Below are 22192 nucleotides of genomic sequence, written 5' to 3'. Positions count from 1 at the left end.
GATTCCTTTCCTAATAATTCCCAACGTAGGATTTGTCTTTTTTGCAGAAGCTGCACACTGTGGCAACATTTTCAATAAGCTGTATCCACCAGGATCTCTCCTAGTCAGTTATCACCAGCTCAGACTCCTTCAGCATATAAATGAAGTTAAGATTTTTTTGCCCCCATGTGCACTACTTTACAATTGTTTACATTACGTGCATTACATCAAATGCATTTAATTACATCGTGTAATTCAATTGCTTACTTTAAAAGCATTTAATTACATTATGTGATTAAATTCCATCAAATGCAATGTAAGTAACTGTAAATTAAGGTTACATTAACATCACATGAAAATGTATTTGCTGTTTTAATGCCCAGTCCCCCAATTTGAAGAGGTGCTTTTGGAGCTCTTTGCAATCCCTTTTTGTTTAAGCACCCTAAATAATTTTGTGCCATCAGCAAACTTGACCAGCTCCCTGCTCAGCCCTAACTCCACATCATTTATGAACAAGTTAAAAAGCATCAGAGATCATTGGGGGACCCCAATATTTATATGTCTCCATTATGAGAACTAACCATTTAGTCCTGCTCTCTGCCTTCTGCCTAACTTTAACTAGTTAGCAGTCCATAAGAGGAGCTCTCCTCTTATCTCATGACTGCTAAGTTTGCTCAGGATCTTTGATGAGGGCTTTGTCTTTTGCAAGCCCAAGTGATTACTCTTAGCAGCTGTATGGGCAGGGAGTTTCAGTCCGTTTCCTCACTCCTAACTGAGTACAGCAGAGGAAGCTGCTCCAGCTGGTCTAGGGGTATACAAGCAAGTAAGCTCTCAGAGAAAAAGTGAGCAGGGAGAGCAGACAGAAGTTCGGCAGGGGAGGTCAAGGGGGAGTTCCCTAACAATGTTTTAAATTTCTTTTTCTTGCAACACACACTTCTATACCAGTGGGACTCTGTTGTTAACCTCCAGTGAATAGAGGACAAAGCACAGGCTATCCCAGTACAATCAGAAACCTAGAAACATAAAGGGAATAGAGACTATGGAAGGAAAAGACTCTCCAGTGGTGGTGACCTGCAAGGTCTGTGCAATGTTTTTCTTGCCTGAGATCAACATGGCCTACATGTCCAACAAGTGCAAGTTGATTACGCTGTTGGAAGAAAAAGTAAGAGGACTGGAGCGGTGAGTGTCGATCGACCCTCCAGGGAATAAGAGAACATGAAGAATTCTTGGACAGAATGGTGGAACTACAGCACCAAAGTGAAGAACAGAAGCTAGAAGGGCAACAGCAAGCTGAGGCAGAAGAGGAAACTGCTGAGGTGAGGAAAAAGGAAGTAGAGGACACTCCTTGGAAAAGGGTGACAGTTAGGAGAAGAAGAACTAGACGCCACTCTGCACCAGTGGAAGCAGTGGAGCTGTGGGACCAATTCCAGGTACTTGAGGATGAGACTGGAGGATAGCCTGCAGAGGAAGAACCACAGGGGAACCTGCATGAGAGTGAGCAAGAGGCTGAAGGTCAGTCAAACAGAGGCGATGAAACCCAGGCCTACAAGAAGAAGAAGAGAAGAGTGGTAGTTGTGGGAGACCCCGTACTACATGGGATTGAAACCCAAGTATGTTGCAAAGACCCATGGACTCACCAGGTATGCTGTCTCCTAGAAGGATGGATTAGAGACGTGTCTGGAGGGTTGCCTACACTCATAAAGCCCACTGACAGGTATCCCTTTCTTCTCATCCATGTGGAAACAAATGATATCGCCAAGTGGATCTATGAAGAAATCACATCAGATTTTGAAGCTTTGGGAAGGAAACTCAAGAACTTTTGGGGCCCAGATAGTTTTCTCATCCATCTTTCCAGTAGTTAGAAGAGGGATAGAAAGAGAAAGAAAAATACTCCGGGTGAATAACTGGCGATGAAGGTGGTGCTGATGCGAGAGATTTGGATTCTGGGACCACAGGCTATACTTTCTGGAAGAAGGACAGCTGGCAAGGGATGGGTTGCACCTCAGAAGGGCTGGGAAGAATGTGTTTGGCCACAGCATAAAGAACTTCATCAGGAGGGCTTTAAACTGAATCTCATGGGGGAGGGAGACATAAAGTTGGGGGTAACAATGGAGGAAGGCTTATGCACCACAACAGAGAGAACAGCTCTAATAGCACCCAATAATAGTCTTCACAAACATGTAGGAAGAAAGCCAGACCGTAAAGCACATCGTCTTTGATGACTATATACTAATGCCCAGGGTATGGGAAACAAACGGAACGAACTTGAACTCTTAATACAGGAGGGAAATTATGACTTGATAGGTGTAACTGAAACTTGGTGGGATGGAATACAGCAATTGAAATATATAACTTGTTCAAAAAGAAGGAACAGAAAGGGAGGTACAGTTGCACTATATGTTAAAAATACATATCTCTGCACAGAAATACAGGAGGATGAGCTTGGTAGTCCCATCGAGAGCATCTGGCTTAAAATAAATGGAGCAAAGAATAAAAGGAACCTGGTGGTTGGAGTCTACTACTGGCCACCAAATCAAGGAGAAGACAAGAATGAAACTTTTGAAAAGCAAATTGCCAGTGTTTCAAGGAAGCATGATGTAGTGGTAATGGGGGACTTCAATTTCCCCGATATTTGTTGGGAGACAAATTCTGCAAAACTTGGCCCCTCCAAGAAATTCCTGACTTGTGTTGCTGATAACTTCCTCCTACAGAAAGTAGAGGAAGGAACTAGAGGATCGGCTATCCTTGACTTGATCCTAACCAACAGAGATGACTTAGTGGATAAAGTAGCAGTTATAGGAACTCTGGGGAGTGTGACCATGTTATACTTGAGTTCTTGGTTCTAAAGGAAACAAAAGCTGAGTGTAGTCAAACGCGTACCCTGGATTTTAGGAAAGCCAATTATAATAAGCTCAGAATAATGATAAGTAAGGTCCCATGGCAAGCGACTCTAATGAGAAAAGGAGTCCCAGATGGATGGGAGTATTTAAAAAGCAAATTCTAAAGGCATAATTACAAACAATTCCAACAAGAAAAAAGGTGAAAGACAACAGAAGAAGCCAATGTGGCTTCACAAAAAGCTTAGAGATGACCTGAAAGCAAAAAAGGACACATATAGGAAGTGGAAGGAAGGCCAAGCTACAAAGGAAGAGTACAGGCAGGTAGCACAGAATTCCAGGGACGGTATCAGGAAGGCTAAAGCTGAGAATAAGCTGAGGTTAGCGAGGGATGTTAAAAGCAATAAAAAGGCTTTCTTCAGATATGTGTATAGTAAAAGACAGAGGAAAGAAATGGCGGTTCAACTAATCAGGATGGCAAAATGATAACAGCTGACAAGGAAAAGGCAGAGGTGCTCAATTCCTACTTTGGCTCAGTCTTCTCCCAAAAGGGGGTCTATGACCCCCCTGGCAAAGGCGAAGTACAGGCTGAAGGGGCAGGATTGCAGCTTGATATCGATAGGCAGATGGTCAAGGAACACCTAATTACTTTGAACGAGTTCAAATCTCCAGGGCCAGATGAACTGCATCCTAGAGTAATAAAGGAACTGGCAGAAGAACTCTCAGTCTATCATCTTTGAGAAATCATGGAGGACGGGTGAAGTGCCAGATGACTGGAAGAGGGCTAATGTTGTCCCTATTTTCAAAAAGGGCAAAAAGGAGGAACCTGGGAACTACAGACCAGTCAGTCTGACATCAATCCCTGGGAAAATTCTGGAGCAGATGATAAAGCAATCCATCTGTAAGCACCTTGAAAACAATGCAGTGATGACTTGAAACCAACGTGAATTTGTCAAAAAGAAATCCTGCCAGATGAATCTGACCTCATGTTTTGATCAGGTAACTTCCCTTGTGGACTGTGGGAATGCTGTAGACATATTATACCTTGACTTTGGCAAAGCTTTTGACAAAGTGCCCCATGAGATCCTGATTAGCAAAATAGCTCAAACTGGGCTAGATGAAACAGTGATCTGGTGGATCCACAGTTGGCTACAGAACTGGACTCAAAGAGTGCTTATCAATGGGATCTTCTCAAACTGGGGAGAGGTAATGAGTGAGGTACCGTGGGGCTCAGTCCTGGGCCCAATGCTCTTCAACATTTTTATTAATGACTTGGATGAGGAGGTGCAGGGAATGCTGATCAGATTTGCAGATGACACAAAACTGGGCGGGATAGCTAATACCCTGGAAGACAGAAACAGAATTCAAAGTGATCGTGATAGGCTGGAGTGCTGGGCAGAAAACAACAGAATGAAATGTAATAGGGATAAATGCCAAGTTCTGCACCTAGGAAAAAGAAACCAAATGCACAGTTACAAGATGGTCGATACTTGGCTCAACAATACTACAAGCGAAAAGGCTCTTGGAATTGTTGTCGATCACAAGCTGAATATGAGCCAATAATGTGATGTGGCTGCAAAAAAGGCAAATGCTCTTTTGGGCTCTATTAATAGAAGTATAGCTTCCGAATCCCGTGAAGTACTAGTTCCCCTCTACTCAGCACTGGTTAGGCCTTATCTGGAGTACTGTGTCCAGTTCTGGGCACCACACTTTAAGAAGGATGCAGACAAACTGGAGAGGGTTCAGAGGAGGGCAATGAAGATGATCAGGAAACAAAGCCCTATGAAGAGAGACTGAAAGAACTGGGCATGTTTAGCCTTGAAAAGACTGAGGGGAGATATGATAGCGCTCTTCAAGTACTTGAAAGGTTGTCACAGAGAGGAAGGCCAGGATCTCTTCTCGATCATCCCAGAGTGCAGGACATGGAATAATGGGCTTGAGTTACAAGAAGCCAGGTTCTGGCTGAACATCAGGAAAAACTTTCTGACTGTTAGAGCAATATGGCAATGGAACCAATTACCTAGGGAAGTGGTGGGCTCTCCCGCACTGGAGGCATTCAAGACAAGGCTGGACAGCCACCTGTCACGGATGCTTTGACTTGGACACCTGCATTGAGCAGGGGGTTGGACTCAATGGTCTTATACGGCCCTTCCAACCCTACTATTCTATGATTCTAAACAACATCTACAGATCATCCCTATTCACATGTTTATTGACATTTCCAAAGAATTCCAAAAGATGGGACTTACCTTTGCTGAAGGCATGTTGATTCTTTTTCAGCAGGGCTTGTCTTTCCATATCCTTGATAATTTTATATTTAATAATAGTTTCCACCAATTTTAGCTAATAAGCTAACCAAACTATAATTTCCTGGATCCGCCCTGGATCCCTTTTTTTTAAGTGGCATTACATTGGCTACTCTCCAGTCCTCTGGTACAGAGATCAATCTTAGGGTCTTCTTACACATATTAGTTGTAAGATCACCACTTTCACATTTGAGTTTTTAGACAGATACCATCTGGAGCTGGTGGTTTCTTTTCAGTTTGTTAATAAGGTCTAGAACTTCATTTCTTATCACTATTGTCTCAGTTCCTCAGACTCCCTTCACAAAAATATCAGTTCAGGCACAGGTATCTGTCCTACATCTTCTGCAGTGAAGACAAATGCAAAGAATTCATTCAGCTACTCTGTAATCTCATCCTCTTTAATACTCCTTTAACTCTACTGTCATCTAATGGTCTGGCTGGTTTCCTGTTGTTGGTCCTAACGTTATTAGTGATGTGCTCATCAAAATCCTTTTTTGCATCCCATATTGTCTGCTTGCACTTCCTTTATGCAAGTTTGTGTTCCTTTAGTTCTCTTGCTTAGACACATCAGCCACCAGCAGAACCCTCTGCTTGACTGCATCTTTAGAGGTATCCTGCTGCATCCAACCCTGTGAAGGAAACAACAGACTGCACTGAAAGAAAATCTCCCTGTAGGATCATTTCCTTATCACCACATCCCATATAAATATATAGCATATAAGTACTGCAGAGTGCATCTACAATTCATGACAGACAACTACTTCACATGGATTGCCATTAATGCAGTACCTCACTCTACTTCAGGGGTGGGGAACCTGTGGTCCTCCAGCTGGTGGGCTACAACTCCCATCATACCTGACGATTGGTTATGCTGGCTGGGGCTGATGGAAGGCTACTAGTTCCCCACCACTGCTCTACATCCAAGGGGGCCTTGGCTGGCTGCAAATGCTCATTAAAATGCCAGGTTCCTATTCATGCAATGCAAACCTGCTTCAACAAGCCACAGCTGGTGATTAGAGTGTAACAAGCCCTCAGAATCCATTTGGTGATGGTGCCCCACCACTAGCTCAAAGAATTAGTCATTAAAAGTACAAAGCCCTTCTCCATGGTGAAGGAGCCTACATCCCCTGGGTTTACGCAGCATGATGTCTTGCATAAATAAGTTGAGAAGTTCAGGAAGGATCTATGTTGCTTGCTCTGGTCCTTGAAGAAAACTGTCAGAGCTGCATTCAAGGAGCAATGCAGTATATTTGGTTCAGCTACCCAATCAGAGATAACATACAACTCAAAAGGAACTCTTCAAGCTGTAATTATTTTCTTTGTAGGTCAGCAAACTCGTATAATCTGGAAGCAGTGGGTTGGGTCTACAAGGTATGATTGATGTATCACAAAAACAGATATCATTTAAACGAGGAGCTTCCTGTAACCGTTTTGTTTGTGGCATGCATTATTGAAAACTTCATTCAGTCTTGAACACAAACCTAAGTAAATAATGTTATAGTATAACCATACTAGCCTTCTGTTTACAAATTCAAGGATTACATGTAGCTCAAATATAGACTGTTTTATTTGTTCAGTTAGTTTAATAAATTAGCATGAGTTCCACTTACAGCATCAGATGAAGTGGGTTGTAACCCATGAAAGCTCATGCTGATTTATTAAACTATACAAACCTAAGTGCTATTCTTTATTGCGGCATGACAATCAGATGGCCATTTCACAAAATGATCATAGTACTTGTGTTTCATTTGCTAATGTTTTGGGTAGTGCATACTATATATACACACACGTATCATTCCCTCATGCACTAAGTCACCAGTGCAAACCCTGTAAAATAGGTGATTTTCTATCAACGATATAGACCATGATTGCTAAATGGAACCTTCCTGTTCAGATAAGTGTACCCCTGAACACCAGGTGCCACTGAGTAGATGTTGGGAGGGGCGATAGTTGCCTTCATTTACTGCATCTGTACATCTCGTAGGCAGCTGGCCATTATAGATATAGAATACTAGGTTAGATGACCTCTTGGTCTGATCCAACAGGGCTATTCTTAGGTTCTTACTGGGGGCACTGTGTATCTTAATATTAAAATGTAAATAACTACAGTTTTACATGTTTACGATGGGTTGGATCCAGGCTTAGTCATACTTAGAATAGACCCTTTGAAATCAATGGAACTTAACTAGTTAAGCAAGAACACCAGCAAGGGAAGATCAGCCTAGCCTGAAGTGCATTTAAATGCTTGCTTATAGCTCACCACCTTGTTCTGGCCTTGAAAAATTGACCTCCCTTCTATTCCTTTTCCTTCCTCTCCCCTTCCCTTGTGTGTCATGTCTTTTTAGTTTATAAGCCTGATGGCAACGCCTATTGATGTGAACCACTTTGGGAGACAACTGTTCTAGATCAGAAGCAATTGCAGGCCTTTTAAGTAAAATTACCTTTGCAAATTTTAACTCCAGTAATTTTTAGGAGAGTTGTACCCTCGTGCATGCTCAAGCAATACCAGTTTATAGCTTAGCCCACCCAATGAATGACTGTATTACGTTAATATCTTCTTGTCCTGTGCATCCGTCTCCTGAAGATCTCTGCAGCAATGCACACAATTTCATCCTAATACTGCAGATGTACCATTGCCCTAGCAGATAAAAAAACACCTAGCGTTAACACATAGCTGGATTAAAGAAACTTTCTTCATTTGATATGACCGATAAAGTTTTAAAATTCAAATGGCCTAATCCATTCTTGAGACTGGCAACCAACACTGAACTCTGTTAGGACAGGTTTTGTATCTAACATTGTAGAATTTAATACGATACATTTTACAAAAATTCTTGCCAGCATCCCAACTCCAAGGTTAGGCAGCATTCCAAAAGGCAAGATATCCACAGTATTTCACAAGAATACTATTTCAGCTAATCTATGTGCAAATAGTCCTTGATTTTTTGCTATGACTGTGACCAATTTTATATGGATTAAGCAAATGCATCAGTGTGCAGATTTGGGGGGGGGGGGCAGATTATGTCCTGTGCATTTCAAGTATAATAGAACAACTGAATGGTGGTTTAATAAACTATACAAAGCATGCTGTCCTGCTAACTCCCAAGAGGCCAACATCGCTCATCACAGCCAAGTTCTTTTGGCAGCTCACCAAGATCTGTGCCAAGATCCCCCCCCCCCCCAACCATATCGTGGTGTTTCCAAACCCAAATTACTCATGCTTGGAAAGTTGAGTAAAATGTTTGCTCTGTCATTTCCATTCCTTGTATTAAACAAAGAACTAATGCTGCCCAGCCAGCATCAAGCTTAATAAAATGACATTTGCTTTAAGTAGGCAGGAAATACCACATTTTACACTTTTGCTTTTTAAAAGATTTTAATCAGACACATTACAATGCACAATTGTGTCTTTTTATCCAGAATTGACAGGGTACCATCCACAAGATTTGGAAAGAGGAAAGTTTTTCCACACTCATCCCTACCCCTTTAAATCGACACAAAGTATTCAAGGTTCCTACCACCTCAGGTCCCCCCCCTCCCTCCCCCATTAGTTCCCATGTGTGCTGAACATCCGAGATTTTCTGGTGGTTTTTAACTGGTTAGAAACAAATTCTCCATTTGTAACCACTTTAATAGTGTATAAAACCAAGATCTAACTTGCTCAATGCATAGACACAGGCTACTGATGACAGCAATTTAGAAAAACACAAAGTCTGCATATGTGGGGTTACTTGTTCTACATCTAGTAGAAAACCTATGATTTATTGTTCCCAAACAATGTATAAACAAGCCTCTCTTTTATTTGCTGCTAAGCAGTCTGAAATAAAACATTACATGTATTCGGTTGAGGAATGGACTTAACTGAAAGCAGCCTTTTGGAATTTCCTCCAAAAACAGACTTCTAAAGTAAAATTAGTGAACAAACGTCTCATTCAACTACTTTATAAAAGCATTCAGTTTGAACATTTAAGCACCCTATAATAGTTTGGAAGGCAGACTTCTTGCCTACTGGGACCCAGTTGTCATATTATGATCAGGCTGATATTATCAGGTGAGGAAACAAAATTAACCAAGGGCTACGTTCTAATGTCAGGTGTACAAGTGCAAGACAGATATATAACTGGTAAGGTTCATTCCAGAATGACTACAGTAAAGGCGGCTTAACTGAACTGGCTTATCAGAAGTGTAAAAAAATGATTATCAGAACTGCTATTTACCTTTATGCATCGAATGTGCAACTTGCATGAGCAGTCTTTTAACTGAAGAATGACTTTAAAAGAACTATTTAGAAGGTGAATGACCCAGGCACAAAGCAAGGAAAATTTGGTCAATATTTCCTTCAATGTCCAACCAATGGGCTACAAATCACTCCTAAAGGAAGACACTTATCACAAATTAGAGTTAAAAAAGCTGGGACAGAACTTATGCACTCTGCACCTGAGATTAGAAACTTGTTCAAAACATGTTTTGGATAATCCAGAAACATAAACCAGCGCTGCTAGATAGCAAAAAATTAATCACAGCTTAATTAGCCATCATTTCTATTTCATGTGCTATCCTTTTCCTTTGAAGAGACTTATTCAACATTTGCTTTCAAACAGGGAAACAATCACAGTAGTCATTTTTACATGCTAACGTAGCCAGTGTGGCTGACTTCTCGTAGGTGCATTTAAGAAGTTACACAGTGGAACTTCACAACAGAGATCAATTATTTCATCTTGCTATAGCAAGTGTGACCATTCAGATCATGTAAAAAAAGAAAGAAAAAAAAAAGCTCAGTTCTACTACATGATGATTCACTGATAATGCAGAGGACTCCAGTGCATAAATCCAAGATAAAAGTGCCTTTATGTACAAGAGTGAAATTTCATAATGGCCAGTAGAACAGATACTCCAGACTAAACAGAGTTGAAGGAACACACTTCTTCAGTCAAAGACTTTAAGGGTTTTAGAAAATAATCAGGCTCAAAGCAAGTAGCATATTGAAAGGAGAAATAATTTTCTAGTTAGTGTGGACTTTGTTAATAGCAAGGGTGTTAGAGCAATGACACTGCTTAGTTTTTGGCTGGGGGAGAAGTCCACTTGTTAAGATTGTATAAGGCAAATGAAATAGATACTGAGAACAGAACTTCTACAAGCATTTGACCTGTAATATTGTAAAATCAAAGTACTATTTTATTAAATGAGTTATTTTATACAATATGAACATCAATATAATTACAACTGTAAAAAATTTAAGAATGAACCAATTTTCAGATTTCCAAGTAGGGCAGAACTGTACAGTTACATAGATTTGTCTTTACATGAAGCCCAAGAGGAACAGCATAAAAATATGAATGTTTCTATAGCCCCTTCATTTTTTGCTGATCAACAGTTTGTTAGAAAAGCAGCTGCAGATTTGTTATGCAATGTCTGACAGTAGAAGAGTCAATAGGTTCCATGTATTCACCTGCAACACAAGAGTAACTTTGTTAAATTAAATTGATGTATGATTTTATCTAGTTATTGGCATCCAAAAATTAAGGGTGATGCCATTTCAAAATTCAATTAACCTTCCCAAACCCTTGTAACAGAAGTGCCTAAAAACAAAGTTAAAACATTATACATTTAGCTTCTCACTGTTATACTGCTGATTTGGCAACTATCCATGTTGCTATGCAATAACCTGATGACAGGAATTAAAGTTATGACACGTAGCAAAACAAAATTAATCCAAGCACCTGCTTTTACAGTTAAGTTAGCTCTCCATTTTCATTACATCTATAAATATTGGAAATGAAATATATCTGAGGCAAATTTCGATCTATTCATTCTTAGGATTTATATTACATTTAATTCACATTTTAAGCAGGACATAATCACCTGTGAACTTTATGCTTGAACGTCAGCCAATTCTGGAGGGAGCGGAGTCTTCGGATGCTTGCTCTCAAAGTGCTGTTTGAAGGTCTTGGGATCTGGCATCTGTGTCTGATTAAGGAGAGAAAAGAGCTTTATGCAAGACAAAATCCCACCCCCCAGAACAGCCTCCTCCCCCTGCATCCTCAAAGTTAGCGGAATTGGTTTAGCTTCTGTGGCTGAGCAGCAACCTAGTTTTGGAGATACTGCTCTTCACTCTCTGCCATCCCTTCTTCAACCCGTTCACCAAACGGTATACAATTCTTATCTTTTCCACAAGTTTGTTCATGTAACTGTGCCCCCATCCGCACTCCCATTTTATACACTTCCCTCACTTAGCTGGTATTCCTTCCTGAAACCAGTGAATTCAGTTTTAAATGTATAGCTTTCTGAATGTTGGGAAATGCAAAGCTGTAAGCATTATTAAATAATACATCTGAAATAAAAACGTTTATTTGTATGACTGAAAAAATCATCACTTAGAATGGTTTTTAATTTTCTTGAAATCCTGATACTCCTGACATTTAAAGCATAATTTGGTAACAATCCTTCTTGTATTCCTGTGTACATCTTTCATCTGTGTGATTTTACTTTTCTACAAAAGTTCTGAACAAAATTTGGTATGCTGTTTGTTATTTTCAGCAACAGCACTGATTGGAAGTGACCTATAATGGAGCTACAATCACGGAAGCCCAGTTTTCCTTCTATGAAGGTTTAAATCAATATGGAACCATCTAACCTGTCCTTATACCAAGTTATCAAAGAGGCCTTTTACTATGTACAAAGCATGCACACACAGTTATCCAGCAGTTAACATTTGATTCTTCGACAGGCTGACATTTACATGGCCCCCCAACACTACCCTTTCTATTGTCAGTTATGCAAGTAATACAATTTACACACAAGACACTCACCAAGTGTTGGGAATGTGTATGGAAACAAGGTCTAGAAAGAGACAGGTTCCTATGCAATTAAGTTTTTTTGCCCCCCTATTTGACCAATATAGCTGCTTTGCCAAGTGCTGCACTCAACTGTGTATCCAGGCAGAAACTGCGTGATTATTTACCTCTAGATGTTCATGTTAATCCATCTTTTTTTTTAAAACGATGTCTGTTATGCTATTTTATTGGTATTATCTATTATTATGTTCTTGTATCTGTTGTTTCAACTGTATGCTGCCTTGGGAATCTCGTAGTGAACTGCAGCTTATAAGCAGAATATTGTCCCTTGTCCAGGGCCACATGAAGAGTGGATGCTTCAGTTTCCTTCCTCTTGACCTCTTAGCCTACTGATTAGCGATAATTAATTACATTGTGTTTACACATGTTGTTATTCCCTCCAACTGTCATTAGCACAGGGCATGGAATTTCCCAAGTGCTGCAGAACTGGCAGAAGCCACAAAACATAAACATGCATCTTCATTTGACACAAGGCATAACTGGTTGCTAGGTAACCTTTTTGATTTACTAGCACAGAATGCCCAACAGCTGAAATCCAGCACTGGGGGAAGGGATTGTACTCATACAAATAGGTACAAGAAGATAGAAGGTGATTGATATTATGACTTTGTTGTTGTTCAGTCGTTAAGTCATGTCCGACTCTTCGTGACCCCATGGACCATAGCACGCCAGGCCTTCCTGTCCTCCACTCTCTCCCGGAGTGAGCTCAAGTTCATATTCATTGCATCGGTGATGCTATCTAGCCATCTCATCCTCTGCCATCCCCTTCTCCTTTTGCCTTCCATCTTTCCCAGCATCAGGGTCTTTTCCAGTGACTTTTCTCTTCGCATTAGGTGGCCAAAATATTTGAGCTTCAGCTTCAGTATCTGTCCTTCCAATGAGCACTCAGGGTTGATTGATATTATGACTACTGCTGCGCAAAAGGTGCATTAAGCTGTATATTTAGGTCATGTTCCTATGGGTTTTTTTTCCTTTATACTTCCCATAAAGACCTTTAGGGCATTACAGGTGAAAAGTCACAGGGAGGACAAACCCAAATTATTAATTCCCTCTCCCCATCTGGAGTAATTATATTCTACACTAGGGATGGTGAACCTCTGCTCCTGAGGCCTCTCCTCCTTGGCCCCGCCCTTCCTCCTCAGCTTCTGTGCTGGCTGCAGAAGGAGAAGCTTCTCTTCCCAGCCAGCATTGAAAAGCAGAACCCTGCAGATGCTGGGATCCCACTCTGGATTGGGACCCTGGTGTGGGGGGCAGAGGAGAGCTAACACTCCCCCCTCCCCCCAGTACCATGCTGGATCAGCGACCACAATTTGCACTGCCAAAAAAGAATCCATTGAAACAAATGGATCCTTTTTTGATAATACCAATTGCAGGACCAGTGTCACTGATCCACATGATATATGAATGAGGTGTGCCCCCTTTCTCACACACATAGGAGGATGCTTTTTACAATGTTTGCCACAATACTTTGCTTTGAGAGCCTCTTACCCTACAGACGGTGCAGGTATATATTAAAGCAGCCTTTGCTGCAGCCTTCTGATCATGGCCTTGTTTCTTTTTCTGTCCAGCTTGCTTTTTGGCATTTTTCTGCTGTGACTGGATCTTCTGCTGTCCACGAGCCATATCTAAAATTAAGTGCATAAGTCATTATAGCAGATTACTCACATACAGTTCAATCCTAAGTGTATTTCCTTAGAAATAAGTGTTCCTGGGTTCAAAGAATTTGCTCCCTAGTAGCTGCATTTAGCATTGAGCCTTAGAGGCCATCCTCTAAAGCAGCCTTCCCCAACCTGGTGCCTTCCAGACGTTCCAGACTACAATTCCCAGCATTCCTGCCTATTAATCATGCTGGCTGGGGCTGATGGGAGATAAAGTCCAAAACGTTTGGAGGGTGCCAGGCTAGGAAAGGTTGATCTTTATTTTTTAAAGCCAGCGCAACACAGAAAAATTATAAGCGTTCTGCATATACCTATAGGGACCAACTCTTCCTGAGGCAAGCACAGTTCTGGCAAAGTCTGTTTGCACCGTGCCTGTGGGGGCAACACATGCCATGCAAAGCTGGGAACTCAGTTGGTGCTGGGAGGAATGACTGCTCTTCCCAGCTCTGGCCAAGGCCCTCATAAGAACATAAGAAGAGCCATGCTGGATCAGACCAAGGGACAATCTAGTCCAGCATTCTGTTCACACAGTGGCCAACCAGCTGTTGACCAGGAATCCTCCATGCCTCTCTCAGCACACAGAAAAGCAAAATGGGTGGGCTGATGACATCAGTGTGGTATGGTGATACCCACTGATATCATCCAGTCCACAGAGGGCCTGATGGGGCATAATTTCCCAACCTAAAACCAGTTCCCCACTCCTGTTCTAAAGAACACGGGAGAGATTCTGTAGATCACTGTTAACAGAACATTTTTAATTTAAGGAAAAGAATTCAGATTCAGACATCTCAGTTAAGAATTACAGAGCAAACTGAAGGTGGAGCTGTTTTCCTAAGACACACATGACTGCTGTTGAAACTGGCAGTCCTGCGTCAAGTTACTCCCCCCCCCCCCGCCCCGCAAACATACACTGTATCTGGACATCATTACCACTGTACATTTTCCTGCTCTTGTCAGCCAATGATGCTTTGTCTTATTCAGCGAATGATGTTTTGTGCAGCTGAATGTTTGCTGTAATGTTTTGTTCCATCCTTAGAGTAAGTACATAGCAATGTGAATGGAATGTTACAAATCCTTCACTGAATCCCTGGTATTCCACACCTTTAGTACTCCAACTGAACATAGAAGAATTGTAGCCTACATTAAGCATTTGCCAGCAATCTTAGGATAGTATACCAGAACTCACTAATGTAGCTGGAAGTAAGTGAACAAGGACTGACCCGCCCCCCAAAGCTACACACAACAGAAGGAGAGATGCTTATTTTTTAAAAAAATCCTCCCCCAATGGTGGGAGACACGAAAATACGACAAGAGAAATATGAAAACTTGCTAAGGTTACCTGTGACAGAAAGTATTGCAGTGAAATATGTGTAGGAATGCTAAATAAGCTGAACTTTAGCTACATATCAACATAAAACATATTTGTGATTAAGCAAATTTAGAAGTGTATTGATGCACACAAATGAGCAAAAGACCTGCAAGGGCATTCAATTGAACAATAGCCAATAGAATTACAATCTCAGGATTCTGCTAAAAGGTGTCTGCACAGGTCTGTCCCTGGTTTAAAAGTACAGATCTGCTGTAACTTTTCAATCCACTTCGAATGGATAGAAGCAGCAGAAAGTATGTGTCAAGGACGTGGTATCATTACAGAAAAAGCTTCACACATGCTACAGGCATATCTGTACTATCAGCTGTTGTTTCAACAGGTTAAACCACAGTGTCTATCTGTGTGGACATATCAGTAACATGCTTGATGCAGAATCAAACTACCTCTTTCAAGCAGAGCTGTTAAAAGTATTTTTAAATTGAAATAACAATCAGATTTGTTATGCTACATATTTGTATATTAAGTTTATTTTTTAAAATAATGTGGTTAAAAAACCCTGGATTTAACCCAAACATATTATAGTCTACACTTATAATTCCTTAAAACCTGAATCCAAGACCCTGTGTCACACTAGCTGTATTCAGATGATTTCAAACCGTGGTTTGGAGCATTGTGAATAAGCACTGTACTTGTGGTTTTTCCCCTTCTCTCAAGCATGGGGCTTAATTAATTACTACCTGTTTTAATCAAACCACAGCTTGCCTGTTCAGACATGAACTATAGTTTCAGTAAAATAGGAAGTAATGAATTAAGCTGTGTGTGAGAGGAGGCAAGCACAGAGGTCTTTCACTGTGCAAGCACAGTGCTCATTCACAACCCTCCAAATCATGTTTTGAAAGATCTTCTGAATGAAGTTACCAAGTTAAAACCTACTTTTCTCTATAAAAGAAATAACCACATGGAAAAATATCCACCTATTGAGAACCTCCTACTGGATCCAGGGACTGGAAAGTCATCAAAGGTGCTAGGAATGACCCAGCAGACACCATCCTGTATCTCTACAGAATCAGCCACTAAACCCACAAGTAATCTTATACTCCCATTTTATGCTCTCAAACTACCAAAGTTCTGCATTATATTCAATTAAGAAATTATGAATATGTATGACTATCCACCAAAACAATCTTTTACTTTCCATGCCATAGAGAAACATTGTTCTACCCAGAGTAAGGATAACTCTTACTTTTGTAAAGTTATGGATAATTAACGTTAAAGAAAATTAAGTTTGCCAAGTGCTGAACTGCAACATCTCAACAAATACACTTTCTCAAACTCATGTTTGCCAAGAATGTGTGGATCCACACCATTATAAGAGAGTGGTGTGTGTGTGTGTGTGTGTGTGTGTGTTTTGTATTGCAGGTGAAAATGATAGGCAGGATTTTGCAGGTAAAAATCCATAGGGCAGCAGTTTCTCCCTTGCAAGTACATCCTTCTGTGTTACATTAATATTACAAGGCAAACGTAGGGTAGGGAATATAAATGTTGATTGCCAAGGTAGAGCAGAGTTCCACCATTTGGTTAAAAAGGATGCAATCCTATGCACACTTACTTGGGAGTAAGTCTCATGGGACTTAGTTCTGAGCTGAAATGTAGAGGATTGGGTGATTAACCCTTAGTGTCCTTGGACATATAGAGAGAAACAATCAGAAATCCATTAATATTACTGACCCCTGTTTGTAGGCAGTTATAATTAAGCAGGGCAAGGGCTTGTGGCCTGCATGACCAAATGTTGTGGATTATATTCCTAGATATAAAGGCTCTTTTTTGTTGCAAACAAGCCAATATGTTTTAATTGTTATAACAATCAATCAATATGTATGCCTATTATTAACATATATTAATTACAAAATAGGAAACTTCATTTTGGAAGCAATCCTATGTCCCCTAAACAGCATCTGGGGGACATCGGATTTTTTGGTTTCCTGGCTCTGAACTTAGAAACAGGGCTCTGAGCTTGGAGCCAGAAAACCGTGCTCCAAACCGTGCCAGAAAGCCTGCTCCCCCTCATAGCTGGCACAGAGAGAACCCCACTGGCTGCTTCTCCTTGCTCATAAAATGGAGCACGAAGCAGGGGAAAAGGAGCAGTCCCAAGGGAGGGGACTGGGGTAGCACTCCTACGATCCTTCCTATGGCTGCCCCAGCCTCCTTCCTTCCCCCTCTCCAAAGCCTCCGCTAGAAAGGTAAAATCGCCTGTCTAGCTAAAATGCAGAGAAAGAGGCACAAAGTGCTTCCCTCTCTGCATAAGATACTTGTAAGCCTCCAAGTTCGGGGGATTACGAGTACCCAGGGCTGCGCCCTTAAAGCTGCCTTAATTTATATCAGTCCACTTTGCTTTCAAGGGAGTCAAACTTCCTTTCTATACTTTAGTGATATTTGCATTAGCCTCTAAGTTTGCCATCAAAAGCAACTAGTAACTTTCTTTCCACCCTGCTGCCTTTGCTCATTCCCTATTATCTAACAGGTGACATATGAATTTCAAAAAAATAATTTTTACGCAGTTCTGGTTTGCTTTTGATTGCTGCTTGTATCATTGTGCAAGTGCATAGAATGAAGCATCACAATATGCTGTTTCAAGTTTGAAAAGAAAGATGTGCTACTGTGCATTTTGTGGGAAAGCTTTCTATATCTGCTTATTTTTTAAAAGATATACATCTTACCATTTACTCTGAGGCTCAAAGACTGCTTTCTATGGCTGCAACCCAATGAAAGAAAATGTAACTGTATGAGTCTTAGTTGATTATTTAAATGAAGTAAGTTTGCATACAATTCCAAACAATAGTTCTGAAGCAACAAACTGTATTTTTATATGATACTTGCCTGTACTCTAGCAGACATCTTAGAAGAGGCATTTCCCAATGTGTGGTTTGTGTGCTGCCCAATTAATTGGGGTGTCTTCATGTTTACACTAAGTATATAAAGTATATATCAAAAGCTATTATTTCAACTGAAACCAAAAACTAGTAATCAATAAAAAAGGATTTAAGACAGAAATATTATAACCCCTCTAGTTTTTTTTTGGAAGAAGTCATTAATCTGTTTCTTAAAATCCAAAGTATTTTATTTAAGGTACTGAGTGCTGAATGTTTAGGCAATTTGACAATTTCTTGGGAAAAGCTAATTGGGGACAGGTAAATATAAGTTTTACTTGTTTTTTGCTGGCAAAAAATGGAATGAAATAACACAGAGAAATGTATAGAAATACTGATTCTATCTATGTACTGACAGGCTATACCTCTTTATGATTGTTTCCAAGAGAAAGGGGCATTCGGGGGGCTCTCTCCAGGTGAAATGGCGTGTTTCCCGAAACACAGTTATTCTTTTGCATCTAGCCTTTTAAATTGTGTAATTATTTTAATGTCCTAATGTTTTACTGTTTTATTCTTGTTTCAAGGTTTTATTGTTTTAAACTGCTGTGCACCATCTTGATGGCTTTTTAGCAAATAAGGTGGGATATGTTAATAAATTGATGATGATGATAATAATAACAATTCCCCTCTCACTCAGTTTTCAGAGTGCATTTCATTCACACGCCAGCAAAGACAAAAAGGCAGAGAGTCACAGACATGTCGGACATACTTGCTATGTAAATAACTGTTACAGTATGTGTGTTTTAATCATACAACAACTCTATGAGAAAGTTCACTTAGAGTGCAATCCAATGCTTGTTTAGTCAGAAAAAAGTCCTACAACTGCCAGCATTTCCCAACCAACATGGAATGCTGGGAATTGTAGAACTTTTTCTGGCTAAACATGCATGAGATTGCATCCTTATTCTCAGCTTATCAGGCGGGAACCGAGGCTGTAAGAATTACTTCATCCAGAGCTACACAGAGAGCCTGTTTGCATGTCACACTAAGGCACTATAGACTGTTCTAGGGTTATGCGAGCATTGTTTAACCACTGCATAACCCACGCCATCTGGGTTTGCATGACATGACAAGCCACAGTGCACTCCCACCATGCCTTCCATATTCAAAATAGTGGGCTGATTTGATCATGCAAACCAGGTCAGTGAGTGAACATATGAAATCAGTGCTCCCAGATTAAAGTATAATGCCTTACTAAACTAGACCACACCGCAAAGTTCCCTAATGTTATTATCCATAGTACTTACTTTTAACAAATGACTTAGTTCTGAATCTTCTGCCTTAGATATTTACATACCCATAATTTTAATAATAGTTTTAATAATAAGGTCATGTATTTTCTTTTCATTTGTTTTCTATAACAATATCAAAGTATCTCTTTTAATGAGATCTTTAAATATACTTGTTCCAAGGAAAAATCTTTCTCCATAGTTATTACACTGGGTAAATTAATAAAGTAGGGATCGATTGGGCTTTGCACATTGGCTGCTGATATACCAATATGTTTTCGTGTCCAAGTAAGACTCATAAAACTGTTTTGTCAAGGCCAACCTACAATAAGCTTATGGTTACCTTGGTTGGAACAGCTGAGAATTAAAAAAACCAACAGGCTGGGCAGAATGTTCATTCTAATGGCAAATATCCTAGCATCCATGAGATTGGATATGGTTGACAATCTGCTAAGCCCCAAAATAATTTCATAGTCCTTAACACCACACAACAATTCCTCTGGAGTACACATAGCCAGCACACGGTATCAGACTCTTTCTGGTTTCCAACCAGATACAAATTCTCAGAACCCAACATATGCATCTAGTCCTAACGTAGTGGGGTTCCGCATATGCAGTAAAACTCAGACTATTAAATGCATTCTTGGGCAATGGTCATATGCTCGTATTAAAAGGCAGGTGGCATGCAGTTTAAAGAAACCCTTGAGGCAGTGTACTGTTTGGCACTCCTTAACATCAGCAGAAATCAACAGCTACAGTTTTCTGAAGAGGATAGAACTACAAGGTAAACAAGCATTCAAAACTAAAAATGCCCCCCCCTCCATTTTTTGGGAAAAAGTAAAACACTAATTAAACTGTCAAGCACAGCCCTTGTGCAAGAACTTGTTTTTAGGAGAAAATATCTACGTTTGCAAACAGCCAGTGTATGTGACCGAGAAACAAATGGTAACAAGGTTTCATATCTCAGGTCTGACACCAGCAGCTGCCTTTTACCCATGTAGCTGAACAAAGATTAATTACCATTCAACTTCTTTTGAACTCAATGATACACCCTTATATTTAATCCTTGCTGTGGTCAGGGTAAATATATACAAGCATTCCAACCCCATTTTAAACTGCTTCTGATGATGATGAGAACTGCAGGTTCAGTCCCACCATGTGACTGCAAGGAAAAGAATGGGACAACAAAAGGTAAAGCGGGCCAGGAATGGTGTTGGCATGAAAAAGTAAGGGGTCAAGTGTGGCCCATGGAATACAGCTGTGATCTTTTTTTGCACACTCAAGTGCTTGAATCCGAACTGGAGGAAGAAGACCTCATGTGCCTGGCTTTCTGGTCGACCCATCCCACTCTATAATACAGCAGGCTGAAATCTCTTCTTTCAAAAGGGAGAAAGGCCTCAAGACCCAGAACCTCAGTGAAGACCAACATTATACCGTCCCCCAACACCCATTCAAGGTGAATAGGTGCTCCCAGTAAAGCAACTACATCATCTTCAGCATTAGCTTCACCCAGATGGCAATCTAAAGATGTGGGACACTACAAAAGAGTCAAATCCTTAAAAAGAACATTTTAGACCTCACAACACTACACAGAAAAGTATCTTTCTGGCACACTTGTGAAGTCTTTTTAAATGTCATTTTAAAAGGGGGGCTTTTAGAAACGCCAGCCAGCACCCACAACAGCCAGTCCCAGGTAAACTCCCCCCCGCAGCCAAATGATAATCCCCAATAGCTTTCGGTGGGGGCCAGAAGTACCTCTTACTCACACATAACACACCCCCAGGAGGAAGGCCGGAGGAAGAGGCAAATGCCCCCACAGGGGAGGGCCGTAAGAGACCAGCATAATGAGCCTTGGCATCCCAAACACCCCGTCACAGGAATCTGAGGGAGGAGAAGCGCCCGCCTATCCCGCCCCGACAAAAAAAAAAGCTCTCCCCTTTTTCCCGACACCGAGCCCCTGACAGGCAAACTTCCCTCCGGATAAGGGAAGGCGGGGGTGGAAGCGATTCAACCCGCACCAAGCAGGCTGTCGGCCTCCCCCACGCCACCGCGGAGCCCCTCAGGCCCGGCGGCCTCGCGGCGGCACCAACAAACCCCCTCGTTTACCCGGGCGGTGGGATCTCGCCTGCGAAGCGTCAGCCCGCGGCTAGCGAAGAAGGCTCCGCGCGGCCCAGCAGCGGCAGCTGCTGCCGCCGCCTGCCCAGGAGGATGGAGGAGCCCGTATGGCTTCCTGTCCGTCTTCCTGCCTTGTCCGTCCGCCCGCAGCAGCGCCGCCTTCGCCTTCGCCGCCGCGCACGCGCCGCGCCGCCTCTGCCCCCCCCCCCCGAACCGAGCCAGGGCAGGCCGCTCCCGCCAACGCCTTATCCGGCTGCACCCGCGCCGGGCCAATGGCGGCGCCTGCCCATTACATAACGCGGGCGGGAGCGAGCGGCTGGCTGTGGCGGAGAGAAGGCCTTGCTGACCGTAGCAGGAAGGGGGAGGAAATGGAGGCGGCGGCGGAGGCGGAGGCGGGTCCGGGGGCCTGCCGAACTCCCCGCTGCACCATGTCTTCCCTTCCCGCTTTCCGGGCCGTGTCAGCAGCTGCCGTTTTCCCGCCCTGTTCCTTTGGTTGCGCAAGACTGAGGGGAAGCGATCCGTGTCTCTCCAGCAGGGGACGGGAAACAAATCCCACGCAATAACAGTCGCATACGACCTTCATTGGAACGACGGAACAGCCCCGATGTACTTGGTCCTAAGGCAGCCTTTGTGTCGCCTCTCCTCAATAAGTCTCAGTAAAGGGTGTTATTCGTCTGGATATACAAATATCCCTCGCACCCACAGAAACAGGGCTACCTGCGGCTGTTTGAAGATCCTTCTCTTGGTTTACTGAGGAGAAAAATTGGGTTCTAATTTAGCTTTCCCTGATGCGTATGGGGTCAGCCGGACTCTGGTTCTGAAGCAAACTGCTGTGGTACATACAAGACTGTAACATGAGAATCAAAGAAAACTAAGCCACCCAGAGATCAAACGATGAAATCTCTGGCAAATTTCAGCCCTAAAGCCTCCATCTTTCCTGCACATACACAATCTCAC

At 41.8% G+C, this 22192-nt stretch overlaps 1 protein-coding gene across 7 annotated transcripts in view; it reads right to left on the bottom strand.

Moving 5' to 3' along the window:
- The window catches only part of ZNF706 (zinc finger protein 706), a 39315-nt gene extending 17583 nt beyond the window's left edge, over positions 1–21732 (bottom strand). For 2 of the 7 annotated variants that reach the window (XR_014790025.1, XR_014790024.1), the window contains exons 1-7: positions 21227–21373; positions 17842–17929; positions 17682–17716; positions 13465–13601; positions 10985–11089; positions 7669–7760; positions 5066–5751 (exon numbers count right to left, since the gene is read on the bottom strand). Coding sequence is in view for 5 of the 7 variants with exons in the window: in XM_084849004.1 (XP_084705130.1) it covers positions 10994–11089; positions 13465–13601; positions 17682–17716; positions 17842–17873 (300 nt within the window). In the remaining 2 variants the exon portion in view is untranslated. Of the gene's footprint in view, positions 1–5065; positions 5752–7563; positions 7761–8476; positions 10572–10984; positions 11090–13464; positions 13602–17681; positions 17717–17841; positions 17930–21226; positions 21374–21582 lie in introns of those variants that run through there. The other 5 variants (XM_084849004.1, XM_084849008.1, XM_084849009.1 and 2 more) reach the window with 5 other exon arrangements.
- Between the last annotated feature and the right edge of the window lie 460 nt (positions 21733–22192).

This window comes from Heloderma suspectum, chromosome 4 (assembly GCF_057233095.1).
Source record: "Heloderma suspectum isolate Gila_16-S chromosome 4, 16-S_ref, whole genome shotgun sequence".
In the NCBI taxonomy this organism is placed as follows: domain Eukaryota; kingdom Metazoa; phylum Chordata; class Lepidosauria; order Squamata; family Helodermatidae; genus Heloderma; species Heloderma suspectum.
This window is presented reverse-complemented; position numbering and strand designations above follow the sequence as displayed.